General features: G+C 38.0%; 1 protein-coding gene across 2 annotated transcripts in view; it reads right to left on the bottom strand.

Moving 5' to 3' along the window:
* Window positions 1-12,497, bottom strand: part of TDRD9 (tudor domain containing 9) — a 73,648-nt gene that overhangs the window by 37,947 nt on the left and 23,204 nt on the right. For both annotated transcript variants that reach the window (XM_035326831.1, XM_035326832.1), the window contains exons 5-9: window positions 11,827-11,949; window positions 10,708-10,788; window positions 5,464-5,628; window positions 2,498-2,601; window positions 782-840 (exon numbers count right to left, since the gene is read on the bottom strand). In XM_035326831.1, coding sequence (XP_035182722.1) covers window positions 782-840; window positions 2,498-2,601; window positions 5,464-5,628; window positions 10,708-10,788; window positions 11,827-11,949 — 532 coding nt within the window. The remainder of the gene's footprint in view (window positions 1-781; window positions 841-2,497; window positions 2,602-5,463; window positions 5,629-10,707; window positions 10,789-11,826; window positions 11,950-12,497) is intronic.

Below are 12,497 nucleotides of genomic sequence, written 5' to 3'. Positions count from 1 at the left end.
CACCATGTCAAGTGCTCCGATGAAAATGCCAGAATTAAGACTGGCTGTGCAAACTTAATGTAGCCCACTGGGAACATATGTGTGTGCATACACATATATAAATACACAAACATTTATATAATCTGTTAAAAATACTACTGTACAGTTAACAGGGATCTTTGTATCACCTATTACCAGTAAAGATAGGAAGTGGAAGTGCTAAAGTAATTTCAACCTAAAACAAAGGCTCAGAGTACCAGAGGAAGTCTGAAAGCACACTAAAATGAGAGGCCAGAAGCAACATATTGTCTCCTTGTTAATGGCAAAGTGGAACTGGTCCTACAGAGACAATGAAGTAACTCCTGACTATCAATGTTACAAAGAGAGCAACCGAGAAGGGTATCTCTAATGCCATTTAGCTGGTTGGTAGCATCCTCCACTCAGAGATACACTGCAAGTACCTCTGTGCTGGTGTGCTGTCGTTCTAGCACTACTGCTAGCATGCCTACTCCTAAGCTTAGCACAGCAGGGAGATTCAGAAAGATTTACAGAGTTAGAAAGTCCTAGTAATGACAGACATCACTATGCCCAAAGATAGAGCTGCACCCCCCCAGCTCCAAGGTGCCTCTCCCCTTGAATGTGCCCAAGGGTCTTCAAAGTTTTCATAGCTTGCTAGTTGAGGGAAAAGAACACCTGAAATCAACCAGCCCTGGTTAAATGCATTTGACACAACTGGAAGAAGTGCCAGGTTAAAGCATGTTAAATGACAAGTAATACGGAAGTTGTTAAGACCTATACTCACCTGGTAAAAACACTAACACACTTCCACGCTCTGCTGGAAGACTTGAGGTGGTGTTCTCTCTAACAAGAATATCATTTCATTAATTATTACAACCTCAAGCTACTTTATTACCCGAATATATTTTACCTTGAAAGAACAAGAAAAACTGACTATCTTCTGTAATATGCATTGTTTGAACCTCCTCATGAAACAGAATTTAAAACATTTAAACTTATGCTTTCTGATAAAATATATATGAAAATTGGAACTAGATCATTAGGTTTAGTTTTGTCTTCAAAGCAGAAGCATTCTTATTTATCAATTAATCAAATATTTTACCCAAGACCTTAAAATGAAAAGGCAGTACAGTACTAGCTTGTAATCCATACAGACTGATTCAGTAATTTCTCAGGTATACATAAGGGTCTTGCATTTTAAAAACAATCACTAGATTCCTTTAACTAAGGTCTACCATGCAAGAAAACTAATCATTATCAAGAAATATCAAGAAGGTCATGACAATAATCAAAACCGTCATCCTCTAAGCTTACCGGTTATGAGCCAAGAGGCTAAAATCACCTTAACATAATACAGAGTTGTTATTTTTTAATAATAATCATTCCTGCTGTAATTTTTTAAATGAATCTTCAAAGTCTTTACTCTCAAACAATATAACAAACGGAAAGTACAATTTTCAATGGAGGGGAGCAATGAACATTCGTAATCATCTTTAGTATCTGAAAGCTGTAATGCTAATGTCTTCATGTTTGCTTGTAAAAGGTAGCTTACTAGTAAAAGGTAGTTCACATTTGGCTATTCTGAACTACAGTAAAACAGCTTCATTGAAAAGATCAAAAGGAATAGTCAACAAAGCACAGAAGACATTTATAAATATATTGTAAATAGTGTCTCCTTCTGGCTATATAAGCTATATAAACATACACATATATGCATGTGCACACACACTAACTTCCATGTAAATAAGTTGCTGCCAAATTTATCTCATTTATATAATGCCAGCAACACTTGCACTTTGGTAACTGCTTAGGTCAGCTTATGCAACACTTTACTAAAATTTCAAAAATTTAGGTAAAATTTGAAAAAAAAAAAAAAGCTTCCACAACAAAATCATTTCTTCAGCATACATTTACCAACAGTTAAAATACTTGGGACTAAACCCCACCCCTAACAAATACCCACCCAGTGTTAGACTAAAGTTGTAGAAGCTATTTCACTATATTTTATAGAAACTAAACATCAATTTACAAGATGTAGAGAAAGACAAAAAAATTACTTATTTCAGTAGAAGAAAGCATTAGATAAACAACCAGTGAAAGTTAATGTCTTGTTTATATTCTTTCTTCATGGCTTAATGTATGTATTATTTCACAACACAAAATATTTATATGAAAAATAAAACCACTACTGCTGTAAGATTAAGCTCTGATCAACAGCAAAAAGTGCAGTTTCTGTATGAAATGCCTGACTTGAATAGCCATTTCCACTGAAGGGTGTAAAGTGCATTTCAAGAACACAGAACATTCATTAAGACATGGAGTCTTAATATAGCCAGCCAGAGTAGAAATCACACCAACATATAAAATAAAAGCAGGGATGCACAGCAAAGTGAGGAACTACTAAGAGCTATACTATACAGGCTGCTTTGAGTCCTGTTCCCTAATGTGTGTCTCACGTTCCCAAAGGCCCACTGATAACAGATCTTGAACTGTATCTTACCCATTGTACTTCAGCTCCAACTCATCAAATGACTGAATCAAAGACACTGCTACCTCATACATTTCCTTTACTATCACTGGCTTCTCAGCTCGTTGAGAAGGAAGCTGTGTGGAGAAGGAAGCATAAGGTTAATGCACCAAAACAATACTCTCCACTCCTCCCTGAAATGACCCATCCAGGCAGACTTTCCAGGCGTACCATTGTCAAGCCCAGAGCTTCTTAATTGTATTTTACACTCCCTGTAGTAATGTTTTTCCACTGAAGCTTGATTAGTCCATGGGAAAACACAAGCAGTAGTTCAGTTAAGGAGTACTTGTTTTTCAATATATGCAAAAATCTAAGCAATTTTGTATTTTCTGGGCTGCTCAAACGTTTTTAGATTATCCATGCTTGAAAAATTGTCAAATTTGTCTTTTCCATTTTGTTACCTATCGTACCTTTACTATTCTTTAGATGACAAGGCTGTCACATCTCTCTTAATGAAAGGTAACAACGTGAGAAACAGCAAGTCCAAAAGCCCAGTCAGAACTGACTGAAATAATACATCATCATTGGGATTGCTTTTGACAGCAGTTCACTACCTTTCATCTGGACTCTGACTTCAGCTCCAGGCATGTGAAAGTTTTCATATTTGCAAACCAAAAATGGAGCTCTCTTTTTTTGCCATAGATAAGAAACAGAGACATGAAATTTCACAGAATTTCACACCAAAGACTAAGATCAAGAAATCCCCCTCACACACACACTTCAAAAATCTGCTTACAGAATTAAATTTACACTTTATTTGCATTTGGTATCTACAATGCTATACCACTGCAGTAGGTGAGCACTTACAGGACACAAATAGCTCTAAATATGGCTATAGATACAGACCTCATGCACTTTTTAATCAAAACCAGTGTTGATATGACAAAAATAATGATCTACTTAAATATCCAGATCAATGTGCTTGCTTAGAAAGGTCATTATACCAAGAGAATAACTACATTTCTGGAGTTTTACTCAAAAATTAAGCAGTAGCACCTATAAATGACCCAATATTTGGGCAAGATATTTGGGCAAGAGTCAGCCATTGATATATTGAAAAATGTTTCTCCCTTCCTTGCCTCTTCCTTCTATTCTTTTCTACAAACTAAGCAATTTGAGGAAAGCTTTCTTTGATCCAGCAACGTCTACTGAGCTGTAGAGAGGTGTTTACAGTAAACAGGCATAGAGGAGAAGACAGAAAAGTAACCGGTATTTCTATTTATGTTTCCGACCACGATCGGTACTGGTGAATTCCCAAATTACCCAAGCCAGAACTGCTCAAGGAAAAAATCTATTTTCAAGCATAGTTTCAAAATATTATCACCTACAGAAATGATAGACAAATATTCAAGCCAAGAGATCTGCAGAATAAAACATGTCTACATTAATACAGTAGCATCCAATTAGAATTAACTGGATAATGGGATTTTTTGAGAAGGGACAAAAGTGTCATACCTCACAGCAAACTAGACAGTTAAATGACTGAACTGATTGAAGTCGAGAAGCTTTACGCAAAGAGCTATGATTTATGATGCCTGATTTTATAGCTATGAATTTTAAAGCAAAGATGAAACTTGGAAAAAAAAGTCTGCCTAAAAAACGCAGAGTTTTTTTTTCTATTACATGCTCTATTCTATATGAATTTTCTACAGGCAAAAATAGAAATATTTAGAACTACAGCCTAAAGCCTGTATACCTCAGATAGCTGATTTAGCTTTTAGCATATTTAATATGACAGTGCTCAAATTATTAATTGCATTAACTCTCAGGCTCGGTCTTTATTTTGTTTTTATTTCAGAATGCTACATACATCATCTTAGACCTTCCATGTTTTTAAGCATTTTTCAAATAAGTCTATTATTCAGAGCAAATCTCTACACATAGCTCCGTAAGGAACAAATGCAATACCAAACATCAGTGCTTTCCAATTCAATTACTTTTTTCTTTTTTGGTAAATATTAAAAAAACATTCAAGAGCACTTCTGTGTTCCTAGGTTGCCCTAGGGTAAAATAAGTTCTTGAACAATCATATTCCTTTCCTCCTACTAAAAAACAGAATGGCTATAGGAAGGAGAACACAACATTAACAAACAAATGAAAACCTAAAAAACAAAGTTAAGTGCTTGTATACACAGAGAAAATTAAAAATACATAATATTAAAAGGCCTAAGGACTGAAAGCAGTTTCCTTTTGTTCGTGATCTTTGAGCTGAAAGGTATGGCAGCTGACCTCCAGCTGAAAATGCATCAGCTTTGACAAATATAACTCGACTTAAGTAGACTTCCTACTGAATTTCTTGGTTATCTTTTTGTTGTCATTTATAATCAAAAATCTTTTACAAAAAAATCACATTATTACATAAGGTCTTCCATGTTATCTATCCAGGCTGCCATACTAATGTACACATGTTAACAGGCCAAATGCTATATATATTTTTATTTCTTTATTATTTTTATTTTATTTGCTGCACTAAAGCTTAAAACAGTTGAGAGCATTCTAATTTGGCTTGCCTGTGTTCAGGCATAACCAATACCCGTACTGTGTACAGCATAAGCTATTATTTTCTTTTAAGTTTTCCATAAACTGCGGTGTGGTTTGTTTTGTTTTGTTTTTTTTTTTTTTTTTGGTTCTATAGGATCTATAAAGCCCTCAAATGCTACTTTCTGCAGACTTCTACATTGCTCAGTAGTTTTCTTCAAAGCTGAACAAACTGCCAGATACTACTGAAGATCCCCAGCCCTTTTCATTCCTATTCTACTATGTTAAGGAAAAACTAGGCTACTCATAGGCACAGACTCTTGTTATATAGTCAAATACTAATTGAAATCTAGAACTGTAATGTAAAATCAGTTACTTGTAATTTCGTTACACAGCTTTCAACTGACTATTCAAATTTGTTTCTGATTATGTCCAATGAAATAGAATGACATTTACCATACCTGGGAACGAACAATGTGCTTCAAATCATCGAGATAATATTCTTCAATATCATAACGTTTGCCTTCCACCTTAAATACATAGGCTGGATTCAGACCATTATGAACTGGAAGTGCAAAGTAATCAGCATGTTCTTCACAATTGATGGAAGCAGACATCAGTATTACCTTGAAAAAAATGCATAGCAAATGTAAAACATTCATTTTGACTCTAAATGTCATGCCACACTGCAATCTAGGCATCTCCACTTCTTTCTTCTAAAATGGTCTAATTTTGGTTACTATAGTCATGTATCCTATGTACATTTAAGACAACCCAAGCTAAATGTTAAAAAATTCCATTGTAGGATGTGGAGAAGAGTAAGCACTTTTAAGGGAACAGCTCGGGCTTGATGCCCAGGGCAGACAACATAAAGATCTTTTCCTGTGGTTCAAGTTCAACCCCCAAAAACTTAACACTCTTCCTTAACTTACGCTCTCTACACAGTCCTTCTACACAGTCCTCAAAACAAGAAAGCATACAATATTTTTTTAATTCATGTTTTACTACATAGATTAGACAGTGGTGCCTTTATCTCTATCAAAAGATGGGCTTACTCCTATGAGTCTAATACCTGCAATTATACCCCAGCCTTAAAAATTTTAGTATAATTATTTTTGAAATACGTCAGATTTCTCCTTGGTTTTACTTAATTTATGCAACTTTAAGCTTTCAAGGACCACATTAACCTCCTTTTTATTTGCTGACTCCAGTAAGATTCTTAATTTATATTCTTGCAAACAGAAAAGCAGAAGTCATATGTGCTACCTGGTGAAGCCTTTTTTTTTTTAATTATGAAATTTGTAATATATGGAGGAAGAAGGGAGAACAACGAAGTGAAGCACTGGTATAGTTATTTACCCTCTAACTCCTCTACGTGGAGTATTGTCCCACTGCTTAGCACAGCCACCTAGAGTAAGTTAGATTGATTCAACTTGGAGAAGGACAAAAAGGAAGGAGTTATAACAACCTGTGTGGTATTCAGTTCCTTTATTTAGGTCTTCTGAGCTACTTTTAGAGCACTACTTGTGAACTGGAACACTCTCAGCCCTTTCTTGCTCTCACAACACCTTCCATAAATTCAAAAATAAAATTAAATATTCACACCAACACCCAAAACAAAAATGCAATGAAAGAGTATTCCTCCTATGAAGTGACAGGCAGGTAAGCTAATGGAATGGGTATTGTACCGCAGTCCTCAGAAATCTCCACAGCACACACTCTTAAAGGCACAAGGGAAACACAGCAAAAAGCAGATTAAATAAATCACTATGTCTTTCATGATTGTGAAAGAAGGAAAAATCTGAAAGGATCTAATTGTGCACATTATGGAATTCCTCTCACTACAGTATGAACTGCTTCGTGGCTCAGTGGATAGGGGCTCACCTCTGCTAGGAAAGCAGGCTAATTATAACCTTGCCTGAAGGCTACTGAAACAAAATTCAATCTAAATTATTCTAACCACAGTTCCAGGCAAGGAATATTAAGTTACTACTATTTCTACAACATCTTCCTAATTTGCACTCATATAATAAACTGCATGGAATGCTTTCAAGCTGGAAAGAAAACGACACGTTCTCAACAGCGTGCTGGAAGGATCCCGTTACTAAACCAAAAGTTCTATCTACTCCCAAAGCAGAAGTTCAGCAAGAACCATATATTGTCAATAGTTAGAACACATTAGAGGTGCGCCAAGAAGAACTGCCATCAATGCAGGCAGTTCTTCATCAAGGAGCCCAGAAGTATCTGTGCAGCATGGCTATGTCTAATGCCCCATCATTTGATACCAAAAATATTCGCTATGAGAACAACTTCTCACTCTCGTGCACCCTCAGTAAGTTTGCAGATGACACCAAGTTAGGTGCGAGTGTCGATCTGCTCGAGGGTAGGAAGGCTCTGCAGGAGGATCTGGATAGGCTGCACCGATGGGCTGGGGTCAACTGCATGAAGTTTAACAAGGCCAAGTGCCGGGTCCTGCACCTGGGGCGTAATAACCCCAAGCAGAGCTACAGGCTGGGAGATGAGTGGTTGGAGAGCTGCCAGGCGGAGAAGGACCTGGGAGTGATAGCGGACAGTCGGCTGAATATGAGCCAGCAGTGTGCTCAGGTGGCCAAGAAGGCCAACGGCATCCTGGCTTGTATCAGAAATAGTGTGACCAGCAGGGCTAGGGAGGTGATCGTCCCCCTGTACTCGGCTCTGGTGAGGCCGCACCTCGAGTACTGTGTTCAGTTTTGGGCCCCTCGCTACAAGAAGGACATCGAGGTGCTTGAGCGGGTCCAAAGAAGGGCGACGAAGCTGGTGAGGGGCCTGGAGAACAAGTCCTACGAGGAGCAGCTGAAGGAGCTGGGCTTATTCAGCCTGGAGAAGAGGAGGCTCAGGGGCGACCTTATCGCTCTCTACAGATACCTTAAAGGAGGCTGTAGAGAGGTGGGGGTTGGCCTGTTCTCCCACGTGCCTGGTGACAGGACGAGGGGGAATGGGCTAAAGTTGCGCCAGGGGAGTTTTAGGTCAGATGTTAGGAAGAGCTTCTTTACTGAAAGGGTTGTGAGGCATTGGAACAGGCTGCCCAGGGAGGTGGTGGAGTCACCATCCCTGGAAGTCTTCAAAAGACGTTTAGATGTAGAGCTTAGGGATATGGTTTAGCGGGGACTGTTAGTGTTAGGTTAGAGGTTGGACTCGATGATCTTGAGGTCTCTTCCAACCTAGAAATTCTGTGATTCTGTGATTAAGATGTCCTTGAATGGACATTTTCTAGAACCAGGGAGAGTGTTCTATGAAAACACCACTATCTTTATCCTGCTTCCACTATCCTTAACTGAGACAAGGGAAAGCATGTCGAATTTGCAGGTTTTAGCTAACCCAGAGGTATGCTGTGTATCAACCACAAGGACAGGACTGAGGCAGGGAGTACAAGGACAGGACGACCCTAAAAGATAAGGGAAGAAAAGACTTCATACACACAAATAATAGAACCAGCAAGAACTGGCTTGGTCTGCTGAGTCTGTAAAAGAAAGAAACGGCAGAAGTTCAGCAGCGAGGAAGACTCCTTGCCTTCATGAGAAGGCCACCAGAGTATGCTGGACGACCACCCGAGGACTTTAGTACACACGCAAGTAGGGGCAGGAACATATGTTAATGATTCTTTGGATACCTAGTGAATATGCAAGAGACTTGGTGGGGGGAGATGAATATGTAGATATTCCATTAATATAAGCACCCTGGCAGTAACCCTTGGTGTGTGTGTTAGGTGGAGAGATCCCCCACACAGCCGGCGCCAAAATAAAGAGTACCTGCTTAATAACTTTGATGCAGTGAAAACTCAATAACCAAACAACTGCTTACGGAAATTGCCCTCTCTGGTTTGACCCAACAGAGCCACTCCAAAACTCTTGGGTTGTCTTTCAACGACCCCATTCTTTAAAATACCAACCTTAGAACAGCCCATCAAATGTCTGCTCTGAGATCTAGCAGCAACAGCCTGCCAAAAATTCAGAATATCTGGTAGGTACACCACAACAGGCAGATCTTCTACTCCACTCTCACCATCCTGTTAGCTGATAAAATACCAAATTATCTGCTACATCTGAAGCCTGCAATGCCCAGATTAAGAGACATGTACTTCGTATATATTTTCGTATGATCATGAACTGTAAATGTATTTCTCCCCTTTTAACAGGCCTCCTTGCACCCCTTTGTTTCATAAACCCAGGTTTTCCAGAGAGCCAGAAAATCTTGCATTTTCTAAATGAATCTGCCACATGATCAAAGCTCCCTTTAGTTTTTCAGAAGGAAATGAGGTAGGAGACTCTGCTTTGTGTATAGTTTGCAAAATGAATGACCCATTCCACTCTGCTAAAATGCAGTAATGAAGTGCAAGAGTTCCCATCTCCCTATCATAAAAAAAAATCCATGGGAGTGAATGGAAAGCACCCATAAATGTGAGATTGTCTCAGATTTATACAATATGAAGAATATTCATGAAGAGTCAACTACAGAACAGGATGTAAAAGAGAAACTATTCCAATAATAATAGAGAGATTTAATCAGAATTACGGAGACAAAAAAAACCTTTCAGAAACCTTTTAGAGACAAATGTTTTCGAACTGAAAAGATGACAGGACTTGGAGAGATTCCTGCTGTTGACACTAACCATAAAATCAGCATTGATAGTGAACTTCACAAGTTGAGTACAATCAAATCAGTTGCCATTCTTGGTAGGCAGAGCCAAGTTCTAAGTAATGCTGAATAGCTTTATGCTAATGTCTCTGAATTCAAAGAGAAGTAATGAGTTCTCTTATCAGCAAGAAAAAGGATAAAAAAAGGTAAAGTACACAGACATGTCCCGTGCCAACAGGAAGAGCACTCTGAGTGACAGCACACTTGGAAGATTCGAAGACCATGCTAGGAGTTGGAATCAATGCAGTTGACTGTGCAGAAGAACACTGATTGCCTTGCATTAGCAACAACAGAGAGAGCCTATCTTCAGATTGCCTTTGTGTTGAACAGAACAGTTTGCAGTAAGGCAACAGCTGACTGAAACACTTAAGGGACATGTACAGTCTTGTAAAAATCCTGCAGTCCCAAACATAGGCACAGAGATGCTCTGGGTTAGCCTAACTCTACCACCTCCTGTATTTAAATTTCTTACAGTTCACAAATCTGTCCCTTTGAGACCACAAAGACTGAATGCATCATAAGTCTCTGCAAATCGTTTCAGTAAAAAGAAGGTTTCCTAGAAGACAAGCAAAGATCTCAGCCATGTTATACTACCAGTTCTGCCTAAAATTTGCAATAAATTTCTAATTTTTGCTATTTTTAGAGTATGTTGTTCCACTTAAACAACCTTAACAATTCCAGAAGTTCAGAGTTAATGCTACCATATTTAACTAAGAATAAGCACTGTCCTCAATATCCAATACAGAATTCTAGTTAAAAAGACATCTTGCATTTTTCTAGCCTCAAGCAGACTTTAGAAGCTAATGCATTTTAACATGAGAGAAAAAAAAAGTCTATCAGAACACATTATGCTGGCCAGGAAAAAAATGCCCTTTAGCTTACTTGCTTATGAAGACTAGCAAACTAAATAATATTTTAGTTAAAATAATGACAAATATTAAAGCAAGTTCTTTAAAACCTTACCCTTTGTAAACCAAAAACATGTAGCAATTTATTCTTTCAGAAACTACCAGAACATGCTTTGAACCTACCTTTACAGACTGTGAATTTGTACGCAACAGTTTACGGACTACCAAGAGCAAGAAATCCATTTCTTCTGTACGCTCATGCACCTGGAAGACATTCACCATGTCATTTTTTACAGGTTTTCATTAGGTCATGCTCTTCTCTTTGATCATCTCTCCCTCTGCTGCTTATTTTTATGTTTCATGCACTACTCTAACTTGGAACAATGCATTTTCATAGCAGAAAATGCATCTTTTAAGACTAAGGAATTTAATCACGTTCTAAATTTCAACACAGCAGTTCAGAGGACTGCAACATCCTTTGTAAAAACTCATATGACACTGTTAGGTCATATAAATTGTAGCATAATGACTAGAAAACCAGTCACAGGTTCTAGATTTGACAGTAACAGCTGAAGTGATACCAAGGATGGGTAACTAAATTGTACTGGGAGGATCACAAATGATCCAGGCAGGGAATACATCTGCTTGTCTATCAGCTGAGCAGATCAAATAGATTCCTCTAGTTCCATATGTCTGCTAGCCATGATCTAAATACACAACTACTCTCTAAAACATTTTCTGTCCAATTCTTTATACATCCTAGCATCTGACTTTTTTGGCTGCTTCTTGTGTAGTTCAATAAAGACTTCCACTCAACATTGTCAGTGAGGAACATACCCCTTTTCTTGAATCATTATAGTTCATATACAATTAATAGCTATTTTTTTTCTTCAGAGCTCAACCTTCAGAAGGTCTGCACTCATCCCTGTTTTTCAGGTCATCCTTGAATGATAAAGGCTCTTTCTAAAGGCAGTGACAGCCAACAGAAACAAGTGGCCTCTTCCTCTTACACCTAGTCGAACACATTCTTGAAATCCAGGTAGTAGATTTCGGAAGTCATTTCAAGGCGCTCATACTGATGTCTAGACTCTCCCCAGAATCCTCCCCAAATGCTGAGTTCTAAGCTTCACCGCTCAAAGAACACCAAGAAAACGCTATTTCCAGAACCATTAGTTCAGACAACTTAAACAATCTTTACTCATTTGTAAAGGTACATATCTGTGTTTTTCTTTCTTTAGCACAGTAAGACAAAAGCTAAGAATCTTCTTAAAATTGAGATGAAATTTATTTCCACCAACTTACCTCATCAATGAAAATGTGCGTGAACTCAGTTAGGCTTTTGGCATAAACTGCTTTCTGAAGAAGGATCCCAGCTGTCATGTAGAGCAACCGTGTCTCCTTTGTGGCAATCTTCTCTAAACCTACCTAATACATTGAGAAAAAAAATATACAAGTGAACAAATATTCAATCTATTTCCAGGAATATGGATCTCAAACAACTCCAAACTGAAATACGGTGCAAAGTCAGAATTATTTACTTAAGCTTAGAAACACACTTGTTTAGAGGCTTTCACAACACCCAGAACAAGTTAACTCAGAAAACATTTTTATCTAGGAAAAAATCAAAAATCTCAGACATTTATAAAAGAAAGGATAAAAAATTCAGTTGGTCTAGCTATGGGCTCTACCCTGAAAATAATTCTTTACAGGCTTTTAAAAGGAACATACATGAATCTTTCTACTAATACCCTCAACGCAATGATGCTGTGTAGAGAAGTAGAGGCCTGGTACACTAGCAGAAGCCTTGAGGAGACATGGGACGTGGCACACAAGAAAGCTGGCATAGGACGAGAGCAGATGAGGCAGTGTTGGCACTGCAGACCTCACACTGAGCAATTCAGTAATGGTCTGTTAGTCAAGTTAAAAAAAAAAACAGACCTGAAGTTGTACAAAATGTGTTTTTTGTTTGTTTG

This window comes from Oxyura jamaicensis, chromosome 5 (assembly GCF_011077185.1).
Source record: "Oxyura jamaicensis isolate SHBP4307 breed ruddy duck chromosome 5, BPBGC_Ojam_1.0, whole genome shotgun sequence".
Classification (NCBI taxonomy): Eukaryota; Metazoa; Chordata; class Aves; order Anseriformes; family Anatidae; genus Oxyura; species Oxyura jamaicensis.
Note: the sequence above shows the minus strand (reverse complement) of the source record. Positions and strands in the feature narration are given on the sequence as shown.